The sequence below is a fragment of the Fundulus heteroclitus genome, chromosome 3, assembly GCF_011125445.2.
Source record: "Fundulus heteroclitus isolate FHET01 chromosome 3, MU-UCD_Fhet_4.1, whole genome shotgun sequence".
NCBI lineage: Eukaryota > Metazoa > Chordata > Actinopteri > Cyprinodontiformes > Fundulidae > Fundulus > Fundulus heteroclitus.
The window spans coordinates 36,669,680-36,695,800 of NC_046363.1; the positions used below are offsets into that span (position 1 = coordinate 36,669,680).

General features: G+C 40.6%; 1 protein-coding gene across 1 annotated transcript in view; it reads left to right on the top strand.

The window, feature by feature from the left end:
- LOC105936740 (inactive phospholipase C-like protein 2) overlaps positions 1-20,476 on the top strand; it is a 60,129-nt gene extending 39,653 nt beyond the window's left edge. Inside the window, exons 5-7 of the mRNA XM_036135314.1 lie at positions 2,480-2,555; positions 12,700-12,809; positions 15,802-20,476. Of these exons, the coding sequence (XP_035991207.1) occupies positions 2,480-2,555; positions 12,700-12,809; positions 15,802-16,008 (393 nt within the window). The 3' untranslated portion in view covers positions 16,009-20,476. The remainder of the gene's footprint in view (positions 1-2,479; positions 2,556-12,699; positions 12,810-15,801) is intronic.
- Positions 20,477-26,121: the final 5,645 nt, after the last annotated feature.

The window sequence follows — 26,121 nt, forward strand, 5'->3', positions numbered from 1 at the left end:
AGATGTCCACAAAACGGTTTATAAGTTTTCCTTTTCCATGCAGGATGTTTTCATATTCCATTATAATAATTAAAACCCTAGAACATAATAACTTGAAGGAAAAAAGCAAGGCACCTACATTAGAACTGTATCAAGCCATCTTCAATGAAGGACAGACCCAGAAAGAATCTGTGCAACGCTTTGTACTGTCTTGTTCGACAAAGGAGATGTTTCAGGGTGAATCCCATTGTAAGTGCAAACCTACTTGGCAATAAACTTGTTTCTGATTCTGATTTCACCGCTTGCCCCCCACTCTTTGCTGATATTCCATGTTTCTAAAGGTGCGTTCACACCAAACGCAGACAAGGTGAATGTATTAAGTGATTTATATGCTATTGCGATGTAAAGGCGCGTTCAGGAGCGAATTAACGTTTCGAGCGATCCGACTGGCACACATTGGGCGAACAGGGCGACGCGAAATTAACTCTTCTGTCAATTTGCGTCGCTTTAAGGGTCCTCCTTGTTCGTTTATTTAAGCGTGAAAATGTTCTTTATATGTTACATATTAAGACAGTACAATTAGGCTGTATTTTTATTGAGCAATGATGGATTTACTGACCGAAGACAGCTGTAGCTCATGGCCCGGATGGAGATCCGTCCCCCATTGCAGAGCAGCTGCTCCTTATACTGGGTCCTGGAAAGACGGAAGATCCGCTGGAAGCGACTGTCATCCGGACTACAGGTGGTGGTACTCGCCAATACGTCTGCTGCCCTGGATTAACGCACATTTGGAGATATTGTGAGAATTAAGCATTAGACCCATTAAAGACGTCCCATCAGTTTCATCAAAATCATTTACGTCTGTTCACAGTAAACAAACACACTGTTTCATTAGTATTGCTACATGTATTATCTACATTAGTAATCTGATTGTGCAGCACAAAACTCAGCAGTGATGTTCGATAGCTGCGGTCTAAACAATCAACATAATTTTTTCCCAACCAGAGATTTTCCAGGACAGCTTTAATATGATACTCCCAAATGGGTTAAGAGTTACCCTGTCAGTCAAAAGTGTGGCAGACAAAGAGGACGAGTGGTGGTTACACAGTCAAAGGGACTCGGTGAAGCATCATAAAGACCCACACTCTGATGTTTATAAGGAATTTAATATGGTCAGCAATAATAAGGTCAACAGGCCCCTATCTACGCATGCTGGACAGCATAAGCTAAGGTAATATCTGTTTAATCAGAACCAGCTTCTCACCCCATTTTGCACATCAACGCATGGTTGCCATGTGAAAAAGGGTTCTGATCTGTGTCTGAAAATATTGGTTACAAACCTACATGGACATTTATGAATTTATACCTAATGTCTGTTCTGAACGTGGGAAACCAAAGTGAAATTACTTGCTTACGCATTCAATCTTGGCCAATGAAGCAGATTCTGATTCTAAAACAAAATGACCAAAATTACGACGGTACAAAAAATTATGGGACTAAATAATGGTTCTAAAATGATAAGGAATATTTATGTCTCTAGGATAAAGACAATCCTTGGTGTTGAATGTACAGAATGGGGGGAAAAATGTGAGTTTTTAGTTTAATGCCTTTAGGTAAAAGGTTAAAGATAAATCAGATATCTCAGTATTTGGCCAACCAGTCAGTTACCAGTTGAAGCGGATAAACGCTAAGCGCAGGAGCATTGCTTTTAGACATGGCCGTGCTGGGCACTTCATGAGTAAGCAAGCTAGTTACTATAGCAGTGCCAACACAAGCACCCCGCACTGTTATGACATTAGAAATTAAATAACATTTGACCAAATCATCTCGGTTACCATCAGAAAGACTGATTTCACACTTAAGCTGTTCCTCAGATGATTGGAAAATGAGATGCTTCAGGGTTTCCTTTTTTTCTGCACTCCCATCTCTAACCTTCTCCTGCTACCTTTCCAACACAGGGAGCAGAATATTCGCTGGCTGCATCCACGCTTTTGGAGAAATTCTTCAATATGTAAATGGATCATCACAAGAGTTTTGACAGTCTTACAGGTCGGCAGAGTTCATGCACTCAATTAGGGCAGAACGTAGCACCAGAGGGGCTAAACTTAGCCAGATAACATGCTAATGATGTGCAGCAAAGTGACATGTTTACGTTTTCATCAGTTGCCCGTGATGATCAACGCTTCCGTGTCAAGCCAAGTGGAGAGGTTGCCGTTTATATGTTTCTTCCTTAAAATGAGGAAAGTCACAGCTTGAAGGAAATTAACACAACCTCAAGTAAAAAGAAACAAGAACGAATTACTTCTGGTGTGCTTTCCTTTTAATTTTGGTTTGCCAAAATCCAGTAAGGCGACATCGTCCACAGACATCCCTGCTATGACATCTTGATTTCACGGTGCTCCCTGGATGAAAACCAGCAGGCACAACTTCCTGCATGGGTTTAATATTCACCTCTCTTAAAAGCAGCTATTAAAATGCTTTCAATTCCTTTTCTTTTCAGATGATGCAGACCAGCAAGACCCTGCTGGAGAGCTCAGACGGCTTGTACGAGAGGATTTTGCAAACTCAGAAAGCAGGTAAGGCAAAAGTATAAAGAACTCTGGTTTCTGTTATAGCATCGTAAATCAGTCCAGACTTTGACGAAAACTAGATTGCTGCATCTAGAGAAAAAAAAAAAGTTAATTACATCGACACAGCTAACACCTTTGTTTCGGTTTGTTCAAACCTACCAGGTACTTCTCCCACTCAGAGAAACGTAACCTCTGAGAGGTTTTATCAGATTTGGCTAAGCTCGGCTTCACACACTCTGTGCTAAGAAACGTACAACCTGCCAGCCTGACATTAAGCAGTTTTGGAATGAGAGCTTTTTGCTTCATGACTGTGATTAAATATGAACTTCCTGTACGACTCTTCTTCCAGACAATTCCTGTTTTCACAGTCCCAAGTCTTGGGTGCCTGGAAGGGGGTGGTTGGATACTCTAAAGAAGATTAGTCATTGAAACTGTCAGGTCATAGTAGCTAAACGACCCCCACAACCAAACCCCGTCCCGCCCCCACGCCGTCTCTGACATGCATTTTATGACCACAGTCGGCAGTTTACTTCCTTTTGGCTGTAACAGAGGCCGACCATTTTATTTGTCTCTGCTGACCTCAACCCAAGCGAGTCACAGCTCCGACCTGCTAATATAGCATGTAGGCGAAAGTTTTATCTGCTAAGGCTGTTGTCACATATTGACTTAATGAGGTCAGGGACAAAGTTTATTCAGTTCAAAGACTTGAGGGAAACATGCCGTACGGACAGTTCTCCTCACTGTTGTGCGGATTTAAGTAAAAAGCAGATTTATGTAGATTCTACCAAATGTGTGTGTATACATATAATTTTAGAATCTCTTGACAGTGAAATCTTAACTAGCATAGAAAGTTAATATTTAAACAAGTTACAATGTCAGTCCTAAATGAGATTGAATAGATGGACCATCATTACCATGACTCAGCTTCATTGGTTTCTAAAGGAATAGATATATTTAATGTTGATTGTCTATGCAGTGCTGGTTAGAAACGAGCAGGTGGGTCGTCAGCCTCTTTATTACCAGTCACTGTTCCATTACTTTGGTACTGCAGGCTTTAGATGGTAGTTTAATGTCATTTTTTAAGGTTATTACCAAGTGGAGGGAAACAAATCAAGGACCTCTTGGAGGAGAAGTACAAATGCTCTGTAGCTGATAAATTAGTGGTCCGACTGCATATTCCTGTCAGTGACAGATACACTATGATAGTTGATTGTTGAGATCCAACGCAGGCACTATTAAACTGATACAAATTATATAATTTGTATCAGTACCTTCGTAAAACTATGTCACCTTACAAAGCTTCAAAATTAAAAACGTATAAATGAAGAGCTGCAATGGAAACCAGTAATTATTCGGGCTGGACGTTATAGTAAAAAAGCATATTGGTAAAATAAAAATCATATTGACCGATATCGATAATTATCAACAGATTCCAAACATATATCTTAAGTGACCATTTTATGCTGTTGCTTCGCGACCTATTTTTGGATACGGAACACACAGACAATAAATTTAAACTGAAACATTTATCCAACCAACTTTTTACCTAAACTGCCAGTTTTTTAAAAATAAAAAAAGAACTTGTGCTCTCTGAACTCTTTGAAGGGGGCGGAGCTTGGTGACGGAGTGTTCCTGGATCTGTGTTTGTGATTGGTTGGGAGGATGTAATGACTGTAACATTAACCTACATTATAAGCTAGAATACATAAGGAAGGAAAACTTTTATGCTATTGAACTTTTTGTTGATGCTTTTTTCTATCATCGATATACGTCTATCGATCGATATATATTGCAATTGAATTATCGTCCAGCCCTAGTACTTATTCCTATTTTGTTATAACAGTGCATCTTATCTTACCAAGGGAAAGCATGTTTTTTCCCATTCAAATCGTACCAATTTGTAATAAAATTATGTATTTTGTGGGTTGAGCTCTGTTTATAGAGAAAAAAAAAAAACTTTGGTGGATGGTGTGATGGTGCGTGAACCCCCCCAGATGACCTTGCTTGCCCACACAGTGCGGGTTTTATCCCAGACTTGTCTCCTGAATTTGGAAGTAGAGAGGATGGGATGGTCTGCCTGCGGTCCTGACCTTTAACCCTATTGAACACTTGTGGGATCAGCTCCGGGCATACAGTGTGTGACTCAGCTGGTGACCAGCATGCGAAGGAGGTCCCAGGCTGTTGAGCCTTTGTTTTGCTCTCCCAAGCTGTTTGTTACATGAACAAAATGTTAAATTGCCAGTGTGTCTTGTTTAAACTGCAGTCATCCAACCCAGGAAACAACACCAGCAGCAGAATAAGTTGTTTGGTATATGAGAAGAGATTTGGATATTATTTTCATTAGCACAACCCACATACGCAACTCTGCTGCTCAACCTCCAAATGCATTGTGTCATCTGGTTTTGGCGCTATATCTATCTATCTATCTATCTATCTATCTATCTATCTATCTATCTATCTATCTATCTATCTATCTATATATATATATATATATATATATATATATATATATATATATATATATATATATATATACGTATATATATATACGTATATATACTGAATAGAATTTTGTTAACAAATGTGGCTCAGTTTCAGAGGAAATGAATAGGCTTTCCAATAATGTGAGATTTATTGCCAAGGAGTTGTGATACAACAGAGAAACAATCGTATACAAACTTCCCCACTTTTGTGCCTGGTTCATATTTATTATTCACAGAGTGTGTAAGTAGAGGCCAACTAGCTGCTGTACCTCTTACATGGTCTACTGCTTATCTGTGGGCCAGCTTATGACCCAGGCATCCGTGTTGCTGCTGCACACGCTGGCGGTGAATGGGTGAATGACAGCTGGCCTGGGGAAGATAGACAAAAGCAGGTTAAAGGACGAACTCTCTAGCTCATGCGCCAATGTCACCCCATTTACTATTTACCATGGATCATTAGATGATTTACCATTTTATGTTTTATAAAACTCAGATTTTCCTTTCAGCTCTGATTAGTTTAATTGGGTTTCTGGACATAAAACCTGAAGATCTTGTTCAGGGGCACCTTACTCAGGTCCTCAAGAGAGCGTGTCCCACCTGTTTTGATTATTTTCCATGTTTAATGCCTGCGATTCCAATGAGAGGCACATCTGGAACGTCCAAGACATTACCATCTTGAGGACTTGAGTTGACCACCCCTGATCTAGTTTAACTGTGTTTGGTGCAGGACACGGGGTTGTTCTGCCGGATGCTGAAACACCTTAAAGAGACCCGCTTCTTTTGAAACAACTTGAACCGCGATAAGCTGTCGGTAAAACCCCAAACGGACCAAACGACTCCTTGAAAGCGAGCGGCGAGTCTTTGTGGGGCGTTTGCTTTCAAAGAGCCATCTACATGATTACCTAACGTCAGTAACAACAGTAAACAATCGTAAAGTAGGACACAACAGATGGCAAACTCATGAAGTTGAACAATGATTTATTTTCCATCCAGAACAGGCTTTTTTTTTTCTTTTTTTTTTTCCTTTTTTGTTCATCCAAGCAATGCGTTTGGGTGCATGCACCGGTGCAGGACGACGTGCTCAGGCTGCTGCTTCTACCTCTGTGTGTGCATGCGTTGTGGTTTTGTAGAAACTGGGTCAGTGCAAACCTGGCTCCCCGTAAAGTAAGCAGCATCAACAGCAACCAAAGTTGTGAATAATCCATCACATCAGGCCAGACAGGCGTCACGTCACGTTCCTCTCAGGAAATAAAAGGTGGTGTCGAGTCGTGCACAAGTCAGGTGTTGGGAGCACTAATGGGGGATGTCACTTCCTGCAACAGACTCTCGGCTAAGGTCCCACTTAGCATTCAGGGCATCTGGATGGCTGAACCAGCTGCAGAACAACACAATCAGCGCACAAGATGCCTCTAAATGCCAAGTGCAGAGTGACTGTCTTCTCTGCTGAATATAAAGCCGAAAACAACCAAAGATCAAACAGACTGAGGGATCTTAATGCTTGTTAAGTCTGTGTGTGCCCGTTTGCTTTTAACTAGCTGCCATTCTCCTGATTATTTTTGAAAATACTATAGTTCAATCTGTTCTGGAGTGCGTGGGACGTGTGTATTTTGCGTCTTAGGAGAAGCACCGTTTAATGACGTTTCAACTTCTAAAATAAACCTTAAGGAAGGAGGTGGGTTTGCTGCAGGAAGAGCTGTTTTTTCCTGCACTCTGCCTCTGATGTTTCAAAAGAAAGACGGCGTGCTGCTTTACTCTCGCACACCGAAACGTGAGCTAGAAAATAAATAAATGCTTTCACGAACTCTGCCAGGGCTTTTTCCCTGACAGCAGCAACCAACGCCGGACAGACCTGCCGCACGACATATGTCACCGACAAAGACGTGTGCCTTTATTAAACACCTTCCCCCCTTCTCCTCTTTTTGTTCCCGTCATTTTCTCACCTCCTCTGTTCACGTCTCAGCTGGAGGCGAGTGAAGCCGGAGGAAAACAATCAGGGAGGGAATGTTCAGATTTAGAAATGGAGGTGAAAACAGGATCTAGTTTGGCCTCCCGGACTAGATCATGTTTTCACGGTTCACTGTTCAAACGTAGTATTATGATCATTTATCTGGTAGTGTGTCAGTCCACCTTTAGCTGTTAAAACGGCTCTAACCCCGTTAAGGCGTGGGCTTCACCGGGCCTGTGAAAGTGTGCTGTGCTGTCTGACGTCAAGCAGGTCCTTATAAGACATGCAGCTTTGCATGCTGGGTCCTACATGCAATAAAGTTGTTGGTCGAGCACATTTCCACAATGCTCGATTGAGTTGAGATCTGGAGCTTCTGGAGGCAAAATCAACACAACAAACTTGTCTTTGTGCTTCTCAAACCATTCCTGAGTCTTGCTTTGTGACTTTATTCAGCTAAAGGAGGCCACAGTCATGAGGAAATACTGTTTTGCTGAAAAGGTTGACGCGGTCTGCATCAATTCTTTGGTAAGCAATGCGAAAAGTCGTTGCTTATCAGACCGGGTCGTCTTTACTTTCTTTGCTGTGTATTTTGACACGTTTGTATCAGAAGCAGCATCAACTACTTCAACAACTGCAGCTACGAAAGTTCTTCTGTTGGTTTGGACTGTAACGGGCCAATCTTTGCTCCCCATGAGCCACTTAAGGGCTGACAGATACTGACCTCGGCAAACTGGGAACATCCCATTGCAACTGCAGCTTTGGAGATGCTCTTACCCAGCTTCCTAGCACCACAGTTTGCCTGTTGTCTTTGTGGTAATAGTCTGTTTCTTTTCACTTTCACCTGTCAGTGGTCATAATGTTGGGCCCGATTGGTGTATGTGGAAAACGTTTTGTAAATCCTGAAGTTTTCCTTCTTGTTGAAAGCTGCAGTATGAGAGAAGAATTACATTAAACCCAACCCAGGTCGTTGGGACATACGAAGGTATTTACTATTTCCTGAAAGCTTTAACAATGCCGTGGCCTTTTGTTGCGTTTGCACTACGCTGATCTGCTGTGTCTGCTCCTCCTTAACACTGCCTGCAAAACGTTGAGGTCCACTACACGTCCTCCATATCCTGTTATTTGATAACTTCCAGCTGTACGGGGAAATACCTGATATTGTTTGAAAACACAATATTTAAAGTCATGCAGCTTCAGCCCACTGATGAGGCATCACCTCCGCCAGCAGCGAGAGAGAGGCTCCAAAAAAAGGGTGAAATCAGATGAAATAAACCCGTAATTATGATAGTTATTAATTTAAACCTTGGTCAGTGCTAATGTTTTTTTCTTAAATGTTTGTGGCACGAGTTTACTAGTTTAGCCATTATTTGAAAATGAACTGACAGTAAACAAGGCGAGGGAGTGCTACCTTTCACTTTTGAACCGATACAGTACCGATACCCTGTATTTTCAGCACTTTTGTGTATTTATGTAGTGATAAATGTTAGTTTTTTAATAAAATCCCTACATTTTTAATTTAGCACATTTATTTCTCAATATCTAAACTGTTACGGTCGAAAAATTAACCCTATTAAATTATTTATGAATTTTAATACATTGCCTGAATCAACACCGAATAAAACACATTTTTACCAAAACAACACAGAATGAACAAGGTCAATAAGAAATTGAACCTATGTGTAAATAAAATTCAGGGAATTGTTTTAGTGCAATAATTGCAGAGAAGAAGAAAGAACTATATTAAAAACATATTTTATCAGGGTGGGTTTACAATGAGGGAACAGCGAGGCTTTCCTCTCTGTCCTCTTTGCTCTGACTGCAGGCGGGTTTCAGGTCGAGGCTAAAGTTGCCTGTGAGACAGAGCTTGGAGAAATGTGAAGGAGCTCAGAGCAGCATGCGCCGCTCTCACAAGACGATAAACTCCAGAACCATTGTTAGTTTCACTGGAAGTCACCAATAAAAGAAGAAAGTCACCAGATTTTTAGCTACTCGATTTTAAAAAAAAGAAAAAAAAGAAAAGGTTGCTGGATGGGTCTGAAAAGTCGCTAAGTATAGTGAGAAATTAGCTAAATTAGCTGCATTGACCAGCTGCTTCATCAGATTAGAAGTATTGCCGCTGCTGGTCTTGCACTTCGCCTCAGAAATCCTGGAGCGAGCGTTCTGGTAATGTGCATCGCATCTGGAAAAATGGAGCTAATACTTTTGAACGTTTTCTTTCAGCCATGCTTGCTTTCTTATCTGGCCCAGCGGCCACTGACGTCGTCACGCTCTTGTGCGTACAGTGCTGTGTTCATGTCCGGCATAGAAAATCATTCCATCATTTCATCCCTTAGTATCACAGGGGTGCATTAAGATACAAAAACATGGTACCATTTGATTTTACGTGAATCTGTACCTGGTAGTACCGGCGGGACTCGGTCGGTACTTATAAAAGTACCAAATTCGGTACCCAGCCCTAAACAAGGCTGAGAGACAAGGGGAAGACATGTAGCAAATGTTCACGGGCTGGGAGTTAAACCTGGGACTGTTTAACACCAAGGACCGGGCCAGCTCTATATGGGTCACACGTACTGCCCACGCACCACCGCCCCAACTTCCACTTTATTTATGACGATTTGTAATTTGCGATGAACTCTTGAGTCTTTGAAGCTGGAAGGCCTCTTTGCCATCACCCTAATCTCCAGCTCATTCCACATATTGTTTCAGTTCGAGTTGGGCCTCTGGCCGGACCCCTGGTAAAATGTAAATCTTACTTTCAGCCTAAATCTCCCAGGTGCATAACGGATGTTTTACTGCACTCAGCCGTACACACCACTAGATGGTATTGCATGTTAAATTAAATAGGGCGCTAATTTTAAGTCAACCACTTTTACAGGATTTATTATTTAGGGCATGTGTCTAAAATCCCAAACATGGAGGATCTGGAATTTGTCAAATATAAGCAGTGATCCAAACCGCCATAGGCATCTGAGCAGTTCCAGACTTTGCTTGTCAAATACATCCATTAATTAAATATCTTTGGGTTCTGGGCTAAAGGCTAAACTGTCCTGTGGAAAATTATTGTCAACCGGATCGTCACTATTTTGACCATCATACAACTGAGGAGTTTCCTAAATGATTTCCTGGGACTTCCCTGTTGGCTCACGTGCACATGTACTTCTTCAAAAAACCAAAGAATCAAGAGAGAACCATTTTTTTTATTCATTGACAAAACATTTTGTAGCTGCTGGTTACATAATGTACTTTTTAACGTGACAAGCTAGCTGTTCCTCATCTCCTGAATGGGAACTAGCCTGAAACTCTGTTCTACAGATTGTCCTTTGAGAATCCAAAAGTTCTTGTTTTTGCTCTGCAGGAAACGTTCTGAGCTGAGATATTGCATCATTTTGGGATTCCTCTCATAAGTGCTTTTAAATCGCTTTAAGACTGCACTTAAATTCATCCTGATGCATGAGGCCAACCTGTGCTTAAAGTAAGGTTGTGTAATTAATCAAACTTGTTGCTCGGGTTTCCTTTTTGGCTACAAATGATCACAAAAGCTATGCAACTGTAAAAAAAAAAATATTGTTTTTAAAATATATATTCTGCTTTCCAAGGATGCTCTTATTTCATAGTGTCTCCTGATTGATGCACATTTCTGCCCGTCAAGCTTGAAAACACGTGCATCGTGTGCAAATATTTTGAAAAGTCAGAGCAAATAAATGTAAGAGTAGGAATTTGTAATCCCTTTTATAATTTTATGATTTATTGTTACTTACAATTGATTTGATAATGTGGTTTATTTTGAATAGATTTTCATTTAATTTGTAATATATTTATAATTTTGTGTTTTATTCTCCAGAGGTCTTTTGAAGTACACTTTATTGCTGATTTCCTTTTTACATATTTTTGATTTCAATAATCACTTTTTCAGTTATTTAAAAGGTTCAGTAGAAATTTATCAAGGACAATTTTGTGATCAGAGCAATTTTGTTCCTCATGTGCAATAGTTGCCTTGTTTTCCAACCTCAGTGGATAATTGTTTGAAATAATCGTGATTTCAGCACTGACCTAAGTTGTGGTTATAGGTTTTTTTTTTTTTATAATCAAGCAGCCTTTGCATAAAGATGCTCCGCTTTGATCCACGTTGCAGCTCATGATCGACATTTTTCTATGTGCCTGGTTTAGCACGCTGCATCTGTTGTCTGAGCTTCTAAAGCATTTTGGGGATTTTAATGTCATACATCCCAATAAGATAAAAATGATTTAATTAATTGACATTATTTATCTCAATATTATTATATTACCTATATGTAAAAGCATTTCCTTAGCTGGAGAGTGATGGGCACCTCTCATCGAATCACAGTTATCTTCAGCCATCTTTGCTCGCCTTTCCTTTTCATACACGTCTGGTGAAATTAGCTGGATCATTTGGGGTGAGTTCAGTCATTTCTTGTTGAATTTGGAACTGATCTTTAAAAATATGCAGGTCATGCTCTGATCTGACACGTTATTGTGGAGTCAGCTTCCAGCTTGAGAATCCCTGACTGCACAGCTGTCATCCTGCACCATTTCTTCATGCTTTGCTAAGAGAAAGCTTCCCCTTTTTCCCATCCTCCAGACTCCATACAGTGTTGCTAGGCAGCCCCCGCCGTGTGTGTGTGTGTGTGTGTGTGTGTGTGTGTGTGTGTGTGTGTGTGTGTGTGTGTGTGTGTGTGTGTCAACGAGAGACGGAGGAAGCGCTGCACCTTCATGACGGTCACGGCTCATGTGCACAGCAGCGGCAGCAGCAGCTGCTGCGTTTAGAGTTGTCAAGCTGAAAGTGAAAGAGAGAATATTTGCATGTTTCCAGCAGGAGGATTTACATTACAGTACAATTAGGCTGTGAGCAGCAGATGGTGAATTCGCCCAGGATGGCAGAAAAAGCTGCGAGCTCCTCTCTGAGGTCAGAATGTTAGGCTCTCCTGCCTCAACGCTGGTATCTGTACGGTGATTTCCCATGAAGGGGGTTCACTCTTTGCTTCCCCCCCCCCCCCCCCTCTCTCCTCTCTCCCCTGAACATGCATGTTTCCATGGCAACAATGCAGACGGGGGCTTGGACCCGCACCGAGCGGAAACGTCTGTTCTCTCTGAAGGAGTTTCCGCGCAGAAGAACTGTCACTGTTCCTGTGATCTGTGCTACGTCTCCTCTTGTGCTCGGGGGGGTTCCTCAACCTGAGACGTGTCTTCGCTTTAAAGGACACGTTTCATTTTAGGGAAGCTCCTCTGGGGGGGGCAAACGTGTCCTTTGTCAGACGTTGCCATGCTGCTGAGCCACAGCCAAGACGCGTCATGTCTGTGTCTCTCATTCATCTTTCGTGATGTCCGCCTCGCTGCTGTGTTCACACGCTGGTTACAATACACTTTCTGACAGAAGAAAAAAAAAAAAAGCTTTACCAACTAATAAAAACAGCTATTTTACCTGCAAGCCTTTCACATTGTCCTCATAATTAGATCCAGAAATGGTCTGTAATCTATTATCAGTCTGAGAGAGCGGAAAGCCTCCCACAGACAGACCCGTTCTCGACCCCCCCGCTGCTGCAGAGTGCCGACGGTGCTTCGCAGCGCAATCCGTGCTCTGAAGTGTTTCCTCGCGGTGAAAACAAGCCGGGCGCCTCATCTCAGGCCCCTGTCACCTAACAGCTGCCTTCAGCGAACCATTAACGCTGACCCGCTCCTCTTTTCTGCCTCTTTTTTCTCTCAGCGATGGAATTTCATGAGAACCTGCATGATCTGGCTGTGAAGGAAGGGCTGAAGGGCAGGAAGCTGCACAAGGCGGTGGAGAGCTTCACCTGGAACATCACCATACTGAAGGTGAGAATATTTAACATAATTAGCGCACCATTCAGGAAGTGTTGAGCCACATAAACCCGTGACTTATCCAGCATATCAACAGGGGTCAGCCTCACTTAAAGCGGATAGCATCAGTATCAGAAAAAATTAACTACATGAAACATTGTAGAGTTTATAACTCAGGGTTATGTATTCATTCTGTAAATGTTGTGTTTATACCTTCTTTACATGTTGTTCTCTTTAAGCGATAAAAAAGAAACAACCCTGCAGCTGAACAAAGAAAAGGGCATTTTGGTTTTGATGTGTTTAAAAAGTGTTAACCCTTAAACTCCTCCAGATTTTAGTAACTGACACAAACCTCAGTCTGTTTTATTTGGGAAGATATGATAGAAACTTCAGGATGGACATAATCTAAACATTATTTTCAAGTTCAGCCTAGGACTCTAAACCGTGTTTAAGGCTACACCTTTACTGCTGTGACTGCTGTGCTTCCATGCTACAACCACAGGCCAGACATCTGAGAAGTTTCTGTTCTATTAAAAAATTGTTTATATTTGTAATGGTGAGACAAAAAAAAGTGTTGTTTTGTCAAAAAAAATAAAAAAAACAGTTTTCATGTCGCTTTCATTTAATAGTGTGATTGCCAACCTAATGGCTCCAATGTGTGCTATAGTGGCTGTACAGTGAGCCCAGCACATGTTTTTTTTATTCATTTGTCTATAACGCTCCATGCTGTGTGAGGCGGTAAGATAAACGTGGGTCATTGTTTAGCATTGGTTCTAACATACTTGTATTAAAGTACAATATTAAACTCAAAATGTGAACCAACTGTTTTGGGCTTAGATGCACACCAAGTTTTATTAGGAAGTAGAGCTGCTCAGTATAGCATATCGCAATTGTTATTGCAATATCAATGTGTGCAATATTGCAGTTGCAAAGGGCTGCATTGATGCCGTCTCTGGTAGGCTGTTTAATTTTAGGTCTGATGCGTTCATGCTCTCTGCAAACTAACGGTTTGTTTGGCAGGAGAGGCACCGATCAATCAAAATCACCCGATTTTCCCTAGATTGCCTGAAATCAGGGTTTGGCACATCAAATACTGAAGAATCTAAGTATTTTTTTCCTTAAAATTCAGATCATTTGTTCTGTAAACTCAGCAACCAACTTCATTAAAGGTTGGTGCAATTTGTTGAGTTTAATAAAACTTGTCTGAACCAGGAAAAGCCTGTCTGGTGCATCACTATATGTGGCCAGTTGGGCGGACATTGATGATCTCACATAATGTAGATTTTGTTACTAAGATGCTAAATGTCAATGAGAGTGATTATAAGTAAGAATAGATGGAGTTTGGGTGTACTGTAATTCATGTTGTTATAACAAGGCTATGTTTTTGTGAGACTCCCCTGGCTCAATGTCATATCGAGGTTGATGCTGTATTTTTCTCTTTCCAGAAGTATTAATTTTGATGACTGATCAGATAAACTAAATGCTCAGTGTTGAAGGGTCCTTCAGAACAACCCTGGGATCATTAGAGCTTTTTTCCCTCCCTCACACCTGCGGAGCGGCTTCAGCCAGACTCCATCCTTGTTAGATGAACATGTGAATGGGTACAGGAGACCACGCTGAAGCTCCGAGCGCTAATGAGCCAGTTGCCATCCTCTAATGGTTTTAGTGCGTTTATTAAGTCGACATGGTTGCTCAGTAATGTAGCCACTGAAGGCCAGTTCTGGGCTCGTTTCTGAATCTGTAGGAAAGTTGCTGGAGGAAGTTTAGATTATGTACGTTCTCAAAGCGAGACCTCAAAAGAGGCACCAACATAATTCCTTATTTTATTAAGTACGTTGTGGCATCTGGAAGAACAAGCTCCATTAGTTCCTTACGCTGGTCGCACGTGAGCTATAGTGTGCTCCACTGTCCCCACAATTATCTGCCGTAAAGACGGATGGAATGAATGCACAAAACAGGGTGAAGGCTCCGTCCAAATGCCCATTCAACGGTGGACATCGATTCAATTCAGTTCAATTTTATTTATATAGCGCCAATTCATGAAATATGTCATCTCAAAGCACTTTCCAAAGTCAAATTCAATCAGATTATACAGATTGGTCAAACAATTTCCTATATAAGGTACGCTCTTTCACTCCTGAAAGAGCGTATAGCCACAGGGAGAGTCGTCTGCATTGTCCATGGCTTTGCAGCAATCCCTCATACCGAGCAAGCATAAAGCGACAGTGGAAAGAAAAACTCCAGCAGAACCGGGCTCACCTCGACAGACTGGGGGTTAGAGAAGACAGAGCAGAGACACAACAAGAGAGACAAACAAGCACAGAAGCACACCTTGATCCAGGAATCTGTTCTACATTCGATGGTAATAGCGGGTGATCTGTTCTCCCTGGACATCAATGGGCCTCAACTAGACGCTGGCCTTAGCTGTGAGATTTCTACATGAATACCAACCCGTTCTAAGTCGGCATGTTCTGCGACAGCATGATAGATAGTTGAAGAGGATAAAACGGAGCGACTTTGTGGTGATGGCTTCAGCTTTCTACTATCTGCTGATGTCTAACTCCCAGATGTTGCAGCCTGAATGAACGTCCTACTTTCCTGTGTGGAAGCTCGCTCCCTATAAAAAGCCTTTTCTGGCTCTTGTGCCTCTTCTGACTGGATAACAGACAGAGCCAGCCCTAGATCCTCCTCCCTCGGTAACAACGTCCGCACCAGGTTATTCTGGTTAGCCTTACCTGGCAGTGTTAGCATAAGATGCGTTCACTGATAGGAAAAATATCAGATTTTTAGTTCAATGACCGGTGAGTTCATTCCTGGTGGTATGACAACTAATATTGTGCCTTGCCTGAAGCGAATATAAACAAATCTTCTGTGACACAAAAAGAATCTGCTGTTTCCAGCCTTCGGTTTCAGATTTCAGTTAATTTCACTGAGTAGTTCTCGTGTCTGCGTCGATCTTAGTCACTCTGCTTTCTCTCCTGACGTAACCACTCTCCTGTGCCCTCAGGGTCAAGGTGACTTATTAAAACACGCCAGAAGTGAGGTGCAGGAAAACCTCAAGCAGATCCACTACTCGGCGCTCACCTGTAACCTGAGCAAAGGCGGAGCGGCGAGCAGGTCCTCGGGCTCCACGGACTCCAAGAGCCGACGCAGCATGGAGGCCATTCCTGAAAAGGCCAAGGTGGAGGAGGAGCTGACGGATGCAGAAAAATGAAGACTTCAGCACCGGGTGCTCTTTTCTTCCTGCATCTCCAGACCTGGACTTCCTCTGTCTGTCTTCACCCAGGTGCTGTCACTCTCCACTCGCCATGATGGGCATTCCTCAACCCAAAGCACAGTTTAAACTACTTAGACCAATGAAATGACATGAAGTTCAACCGTCTGTCTCTTGAACCCTTGTCCAAAATTTGGAGAGCAGAAAGAGATTGCGCAACCCTTCAACTTTTCCGAACGTCTTACTGAAATGAAACTTCTTCCTGACGCTGCCGTTTCATCTTCTGGATAATCCAGGAGTGCTGAGAGGACCAGCGGGCCTCCAGACTGTTCCAGGCGGACTTAATAGACGAACACTTCCACTTAGTGGACCAGAGGACACAAAGAAGGCCTTGGATTGCTGAAAGGATTTTTTTTTAAAGCACAATTTTTCTGAGCTGTGAATGTAACAGGGACTGAAGAATGGGAACAAAAAAAAAAACGTTCAGAATGAGAGTAAAGAGCTGTTTACAATTCTGGACTTGATCATGTTTTTGTCTGCCAAAACTGTAGTAAACTATGTGTATATACAGTTTCCTGTGACTTTTTTCCCGCAGAGTGCATCGTTTTATTATTGTATACTTGGGAATATGAGATTTATTTTGTAAAAGTTAAATGAACACGTGTGTGGAGAAACGTTTTGTGCGCAGAATGACGACCGGAGGCAGAGCGAGAACGCTGCTGTCCGGTCGCAGCTCTCTGAACCAGCAGCTGCACGGGAGGATGTCGACGCGTGTTACGGTCCTTCTTTGTTTAGACGTGCTTCTATTTCAGGGCGACTTCTACCAAAGTTCACTTTACGTTGGAGCGCAAAGTTAATTTCAACCCCAAAACCAAACCAGTTTAAATTATTTACTAGTGTGAGAACATGACAGATCAGTTGTTGCGTGTAGGAATGTAGCAGCTTGCTAGTCCTTTTGGACGCATTGCACAGGAAACCGGTTGGATGAATGGACTGCACTCTTTGAAGGAAACCATTTTAACTTGTTTTTTTTTTTTCTTCTGTTGTTTTTTTTCTTGACTTCCCATTTAATGATTCAGATTGTTATTAAATAAAAAAAATCCCTTTGTTATGCTGTATATGTAGGGTAGTCACTATTTACTTAAAGTGCACACAGTTCAGTTGAAAAGGATAACATTTTCTGTGTTAGACTAACCCTTTTAAGCCAAGGCAAGTTTATTAATACAGCACTTTTCAGTAAAGACTATTCAAAGTGCTTTTAGTGGGATATAAGACTCATATTCAACAATAGTTAAATATTACTCAGCAAAAACCATTGCAAACAATTTCATAACTATACCTGGTGACGGGACAGCATAAAATGAAGGCGATTTCAATGTTTCTTTTCTGCTTTGTTTTTCTAAAGCAGGATCGTGCGAAGTACTGATTAGCAATCAGTATCTTACATGCAGTAGGCTGTTAAGAGTAGTGTTTACCCTAAAAACAACAATCAAAATCATCTTTCTGCACACAATTATTTGATTTTGGTTACAGTTCTCAAAGCATACAGACATTTGGTAAACATGGAAAAAACTCTCCAGATCTGTAAAAAACTGAGAAAAAGCAGCAAAAATACAGTGAAAATACACATTAAAACAAAGTATGAGCGAGCACGGCACCGAGGCGGCCATCTTGGGCGCCGGCTGGGACATATAGGTCAGGCCCTTAAATTTAAATATTTGTTGACAGTAGCTGTGTTTCCATCAACAGTTTTTTTATGTGCATTTTGAAAAGGTTGCTAGAAACGGCATTATTTGAAATAACTTCCTCAATTCTGCAAAAACAACAACTTTTTTACAACTCGCTTGAGGTACTTTTTGGATTATTGCGAAAAAGAGTTAATGCGCAAAACAAGAGATGGAAACACATTTGCCGAATAAGTTCTGTAATAGTTATAATTTACCTCACATGACTGATCAGCTGTTTCCACTGTTTCCCAGATAATCCCATAAAGTGCATAGAATTGTTGTATTTATTTCTCTACGTCTCCGGACTGCATTTAACATCGGCAGTACTAGTTGACGTGAAAGAACCATTACAACTTGCCCGATAGCTACTCATTACTGAAAACCTCTCTCCTTTTTTTTGTTTTTTAGAGGTGTGGTCCATGCTAGTTTAAAACCTCTACTTCCTGTTTATTCCAGCCATGCTTAACGTCAGCTACTGACAAAATTACGCTTTGCGTTGCCTGGTTAAGTCACTCCAAACCAGTAGATGGAAACATGCCTAATTTCTTTTTTTGCAAAATTTTAAAAGTTCGCTCAAAATTTGCCTGGCAGTTCGGATGGAAACATGGGTAGTTTAAACTCTTAAAGATAGTTATCAATGTTTCTGTCAAAAACTGCTATGCTATGCTAACAATTAGCACTGTGACTCTTAAAGCATTCTGCAGGCAACATGCCCGTTTAATTTGATATACGTGAAGAAGTTTTAATATATTCTCTTGTATTTTCAAGCATTTATTATACTTAATATATGTAAGGCAAACATTACCTCGGTTATACATGAACCTAAATGCTAAAAGATTAACAGTATTGCTATTAATGTGTTTGGACCTAATCTTATCCGTGCGTTTGAGTCCAGTCGGATGACAGCTATATGTGTCTGAAGGCATAAAGCTTCTTTGAGCAGTTAACCTGGACTATCCTTCAGAAGGCTATGATCACTTTCACTTCAACTCGTTTATACGTTTACTTTTTCAAAGCATTGAAACATCTTTCGCTAAAAACAAAAAGCCACATTTAAAGTTTCTTCCTGCCCAATCATTGATCAATCTTTGTTGAGAAATCATCGAGTTACTTGTTGGATAGACACATATTTGAGAAGGGCAGCCCCCCACATAGTGTTGACGCGCACCAGGTGCTGTATATTGACCTGAAAATAATTCTTTATAGCGCAAATTAAGCTAATACTTACACGGGACGGGACTCACAGTCACTGTTTTGAGCTTGAGCCAACATTGGCATATACGCGAGGTTGCTAACACTGCCACCAAAACAGAGAAACAACAGCAGCCTTGTATTTGGATTTGGATTTTCACACTAAATTGACTTTATGCTTGTTTAACTCAGAACTTTCTTACTTTCTGAATAGGGTCCGTTCTAGTGGTCTAGGATGACTGTTCAAGATTGCCTTAAGCTTAATCGGTAAACATATTTGGCTCTCATTGCATTCTGTATCCACGATCAGGGATTACACTAAAATTGTCACGACCACAGCATTGAATAGTGATATTAGCACTTGTCACTTTGTACTGACGTACAAGTGTATTCTGTGTAATGTTAACCTACCTACCAACCCGTTTTTGTATCTATGAATTTGACCATAAAGTTTGAAAATACAAAGCGAAAGTTGTCCGCATGTTAGAAGGGAACAAAAAGCCACGTTATGCTGAAAAACATTATTAAAGTTATTTATTTAGTCGGTTCAGATAAACACCCATATTAACCTGAAGCCCGATGTCCTTCCTAGAAATTAAATTTTTACTGTCTGTAAATGTTTTCGATTTAAAGTGGGATGACCTTAAAGTGATCGAAGCTGCCTCAATCCTTTTATGCATCACAACTTAAATCTGGTTGGTAAAAATAAAAAGATTTATGTCAAGACAATTAACTAACCTAATATAGCATTCACTTAAACTGCAAAGAAAGTTGCACATAAAAATGTTGTATTTGGCCGTTGTTCTGTTTTTATTTTTTGCCACCAAGTCTTTTATTCCTGCATCACAGATTATACAGAAGTTGAACAGCAGCAAACCCAGTTTAGCTTATTAGCGACACATCACATATATTACTATTTATTATGCTATTATTTCGTTTTCTCTTTCCATCATTTTATATTTAAATATCTTATTCGAAGAACACACAGATGTCACATGAAACAAATGTATAAATAATGCTAATCAAGTTGATGCTAATAGTGCTTATTAGATACTGATTAAACGCCATTCTATTTTTAATTTGTTTTAACTGTAATTTTTTTCCCCCAAGCTGAAAGTTAATTACTTTCACATTTCAAAACAATTTTCTTCACATGACAAATTAGTCCCAAAATGCTGCTTCCTCCTTGACTTAACTATCTACGCTTGAGCAGCAATAACTAAGACAAAAAAAAAAAAAAGATTAAGGCTCATCAGTTTGTTTCTGTTCTCCACCTTTAGGAGTAACAGAACCAGAGTAAAGCGTGCGACGCTCCTCATCGCTAAATGTTTTTTTTTTTACTCGCAGTAGCTTTGTTTTCCCCTCTGCTGTTGTGTTTTTGCTTTCCGAATGTTCTCCACACTTCCTGGTGTTTCCAGCGAGCCGTCTCTGAACATCAGTGCTGTGCCAGCGTCCATAGGAGTAAATGTTAAAAACTATCCAGCTGTATTTCAAGTCTGAGCTGTCACATTTTAAATAATGACCTCTGAATAAACGGTGTTGGATGATTACCTCTCTGGTGCACTTTCATTTAATTGCATTTTAAAGCGGTCGCATTTGAACCCACATTTTATCTCCTACATCCCGATCGTTGCTCTCCAAATCAGTGTAGCCTCTGGTTCAAATCGTATTGGTGATATATTACTCAAGATTTTTAAAAAATCATTCTATACACCAGATATACATTAAAACGCATGATTCAGTTTAATTAAAAGCTTCAATTGAGCAGCACTCAGCTGTCATTAACTTGTTTATATTTTGAACAAGTGTTAGATAAATAAAAATGCTTGATGACGTAAAATGTTTAAGTTGAGTCCATGCATGTAAATAATGGTAGACTTTTGCAGATCAGTTTAACTTCATTGGCTGATTTTTTTTTTATTATTTATTTATTTTTTGGCCATGTGTGTGGCCAGATGAAACAGTGAGGGATGCTTTTACGATTAATCGGATGAATTCAGTATTATAGAACACAGGACTTCCTAAGAAGAGAACATGAGAACGTGATCTGCTGGTTGTTTGATGAGTCGAACGTAAATGCTTCGCCCAGATTAAGAGTCCCAGTGTCCTGAGTAATAAGTCTTATCAAATTGCAAATGCAGAATTGCATGATTAACAACAGGGAAACGTAGTAATAATAATAATATGAAAAGTAGCTTGGGATCCAGGCGGGATGCTCCCTGCAAGCAGAAGAGCGCGACAGGATGATTTCCGAAAAACAAGCTTACTGTCACTATTAAGTCTAGTCAAAATTACTAAGTTCATAGAGTTGTGCAAAATTAATGTGTACAACTTGCACATACTAACAATTTTAAGTTCACATATTTTTTTTTATTTTAGAGACTACAAGTTTGCATATAGTTTAAAGTAAACTCAACTTACATACATATTACAGTAGATAGTTATTGGTTCTACAGGGTTTGATACTTGGACTAATACGCTTTACCATTGGTAGAATTAGAAGACACTAAAATACTGATTCAACACCGTTAGATTTATCTATTAAGCCTGATACATCCCATCATTTAGACTACAATCATACTTTGAAGGCAAAGTGTGGAGTAGCTAAACTGGGGACTTGGATTGTAAAATATGTTAAAATTGTTTGGATTCTTTTACACATTTCTGTGTTTTTTTTGCCCATCAATTTTTAGAAAATCACTTTTACGTCAAAGCTGCACTGTTTTGTCTCCAACTGTCTCAGCTCATTTTAAAATAAATGCAGTGTACTATTTGAACACAAAGTCATTGATCTCATAAAACATGCAAGATTCTGGAGGACCACCTTAAAGCTTCTGCTGAGAAATTGGTGTAAGCAGACATTAGAGAAGAAATGAATTTAAAATGCCCACCAGTTACTGAGACAAAGCTAATAAAAGATGACTTAGGCTGTGTAGTATAAAAACTGTGGGGTTGGATAAGCCTGTTTCATAGCTTGTACGGAAATTTGACCGTGTCCAAAAAAAAACAACCCAGAAATATATTTTCAGGCACTTCAGACACCGATTACATCAAAAGTAGATTTTTTTTTTATGTCCACAAGTGGCTTCCTCTCTACAGTGCAGCTCATATGTGGTTACATCTGTGAAATCCAATCACCATTGGCTCTGATTGCCCCCTGATGATTCCCTCTGCCTGGTAGAACACAGTCGATTCGCTACCCGCTCTTGACCCCTCACCTCTCCTCTTGTACCAAACAGACCCTGCGTGCTCCTGGTTTAACCTGCTGCTAAACTTCATATCGAAGTCACTGCCTCGCTTTCTTTGTTGCCTCTGGACTCGACTGAAAAAGGAATCCAGCAGTCAAAGTCTCCAGTAGTCAGGGGCCAGTCCCAATGCAAGATTTATGTGGTTCCCTGCTTTATATTCTTCCACTTTGTAAAAAAAAAAAAAAAAAAAAAAAATGTAAATATACTTATTTACAGAAGAAAATAGATGCATTTCAAATTCCTTGTTTCTGTCACAAAATTCTAATGCAATAAGATTAACGGATCTGCAACAGGCACCGCAGAACTCTGCTTGAATAATCTGAATTAGGTGTGTTTGAAGGTCTTAAAGCTGCAGGATATAGCAGCTACCTTACTCTGACACCCAAAAATAAAATGTTTGGCAGTAAATCACCATCAATTGAAGCTGGGAAGAAGTTTAAAGGATAAGTTATAAAAATATATCCCAAGCTTTGAACGGCTCACTGTTTAATTAATCATCTGAAAACAAGTATATGGCACATATTTACACCTTCTAAGCTAATGCTGTCAGCCTGACCTGAAAGGCCGGCCATGTTTGCACAGGAGGATCTGCACTGATCAGCGGCTCAGGTGGGAGAATCTGTAGACACTGGGGAACTCCACAAATGTACAGTTTGGCAGAAGCCATGTAGGTGACACAAGAAACCTGAGGAGGAATCTGGCCTTCAGAAAATACACTGGGCTTGATGGAAAACTATAACTTCACGTCGTCTACCATCCTCACTCTGAGACATAAGAGGCTATGAGGCTATTCTCTTCTTCTTCAGCGGGGACAGGGAGGTTGGTCAGAATTTTTGTTCAGAGCCGACTACGGCGAAATCCTGGTAGAAAACCCCAGTCTTGTCTTCAAGCAGGACAATGATCCAGAACACAGAGCTAGAACCATATTGGATTGCTTTTGGTTTAAAGCAGGCCCAGTCAAAATCCAAACTTTTATCCAATCAAGAAGCAGTGGCAGCATGAAAAGTGCTGTTCATGTACGATCTGACTTGATCCATTTAGCACCAGAGTAATTTTCAGCCTCTGGATGACCAAAGAGATGTAAAGTAGATAGACTTTCAGTTCTAGTTACAGTGTAATGAAAGTCTTCATTACATAAATGTAAACATTTGTCGGTTAAACTTTATTTGAAGGGGTGTACATAAAACTGACATTACACTGTCATAAACATGACATGACACCTGTTATGAACATAAATGACTCCTTATGAATGTTGAGGACTGTTGTCATTAATGGTCATTCGGTAAATCATGACACTATTAAAGCAAAGTTGACATTGTTTAAAATGTCTTTGTTATGACAACTTGACATTAACAGAGACAAGGCTAAGTTTAGGGCTTGGTTTGGGATTAGGTTAAATTAAGGTCTTGGTTTGGGATTAGGTTAAATAAGGGCTTGGTTTGGGATTAGGTTAAATTAAGGGCTTGTCATAACAAAGACATTTTAAACAATGTCAACTTTGCTTTAATAGTGTCATAATTTACCGAATGACCATTAATGACAACAGTTCTAAACATTTATAAAGAGTAATTTATGTTCTTAACAGGTGTTATGTCATGTTTATGACAGTGTAATGTCAGTCTTATGTACACCCCTTCAAATAAAGTGTTTGAGTGTAAACCCATTTGTTTACATTAAATGAAATAATTTCCCAGTGAGAAACAAGTTAAAGCATTTTATTCTTACCTTTTGTGGCTGTGCTTTGACTGTTTCCTCTCAGCTGGCACAAAAACAATGAAATGGACACAAAGAATGCTTTAACTAATCATTTTTAAAGCGTTATTTGTTGTGCTGATGACTTACCTCGGTCTTTCCCTCTGCAGTGTATTCAGGCTAAAAGATTCCCCCCTGGGCCTGAGAACCTTTTAAAGTTCCCGGAAGAGTCCATTTATGGATTGAGAAGGGGTTAATGTAAAGATGCACTTTAACATTGTAGGTTAAAATCCAGAAATTAAGGTGTGTTTTGAGAGATTTTCTAACCATAGATATTTGTTAAATAAAGTACTTGAAGGTTTTAGTTATTGTGTAGGTGAATAAATGTTCTTGTTTTCCCAGATTCATGGTAGGTCTGTTGATTGGAGGGTGTAGTATGTTGTAAAGGCTGCCTGTTAAGTTTCTCATAAGCTGAGACCTCATTTGACCTCCCGCTTCCATGTTGGTGAATAAACACCTGGCTGGTCTGCACCTTATCTCTGTATCTCTGCCCAGCCACTCTAACAAGTTTTGACTTTGTAAGGGTCAGAAGTACATGCTAAACCTTTTTTTATTCAATAACAAATTAACGGCATGTATCAGGTCCTTCCACTGTGTTACTTAGTGTTAGTTTATTACACAAAATCCCCATAAAAATATATGTAGGTTTGTGGTTTTAATGTAACAAGATGGGGGAAGACTTTAAGCGATGTAAATAATTTTAGATAGCACTGTTTAACTAACATCTAACTTAATTTACTTCAATCATATATGTTTGGTGACATTTTGTTTTTTTATGAACACCACTTTTAAAAGATGGCAAAAGTCTAGTTTACAGTTTTGTGAGACAGAAAAAAAAAAGAGAAAATTAGGACTGGTCCAGAACTTCTGAACGGTACCTTGTACACGTCACTATTGATGTTCGGAGCGCCACCATCAATGTGGTTTTTCAAGGACACGGGCCCCGTTCCGAGTGCGCGCGGACACATGCATCAGTATTGATTATGTGAGCGCGTGTTGAGCGGAGCAGAAAGAGCCTGGGGAAATAAATAAAGCCACGCTTTATTTCAGACGGACCGCCGTCTGCACGCTCACAAACACGGAGAGCATGACGCAGAAAAGCCCCGGCTCGTCTTTACGGGCACGCCAGCTGTCCGGCAAACCGCATAAACTTTATTTGTGCACCGAGTCGCCTTACGAGACCTCGCACTGCAAACACGCCATCATCATTTGACTTTAATCCCGACCCCGATAAGGCCTCCGAGCTCTCGTCGGGCTTGTGAGGGGAAATGTCCATTCATAGAAACCATTTGTGGAGATTTTGTTTTAGGGAAATGTCAAGAGTTCTAAGTGAGGCTGAAAGCTCACCTGCATGTTCTCTGCTGCTTCGCTGCCTTCGACACGCACGGCCGTGCAATCTGCTAAATGTGTGTAAAGAACATAAAGGGACCACGCCGGCTCCCTCTAATGCGCTCTTAAAGGAGCATTTTAACAAGACTTAGCGTGCCATCGAGTGTTTATAACACAGAATGGCTTTTAAAAAGCGTGGCCAGGTTCAAACCGAGGGCACCCGTGTGCAACTCGCAGGGTGGACGGCTCTTGATTTGCTGTGGACGGTGTTTTAAAATAAACACCCAGGAGAGATGTGTATATGGCTTCACCTCGTCTACGTCAGTGAATCCAGGGCAGAAGAGCTCAACGTGTCTAAACCAATGGAAATAGGGTCTGGGTATGCGCACCAGTCTGTGAGTATCAAAGCAAATCAATCAGAAATCAGCATCTCCAAGTGTGAGCTGCGCTTTATTGGAGTCGCTGTCGACGGTTCTGACGGTAAACGTCGCCTCTGTAGGGAGACGCTTTCCCAGAAAGAGAGGGCAGCAACAAAGAGATTAAGATAAATGGGTGCGTCTGGTCTGGAGCGTTGTGTCTCAACTTTAAATCCTCCTCTGTGTGCTTTAGAATGAGGCGGAGGTGCTTGGCAGCGGCGGAAGAGACGTGTTCGGACGACTTTTAAAAGCAAAAGCCTGAAGGAGACGTACTCCCTGGAGATTCTTTGTGTCCAAAGGATCCAAACATACAGCCGTAATATAATAATTTAATGATTATGATGTATGGCTGAAGAAAACCCCAGCAAGAGTTTTCAGAAAATGGTAAATATAATGCGATTTAAAAAAAGCAACACTTCCCACAGGGATGACCATCTTATGTTGCCCACA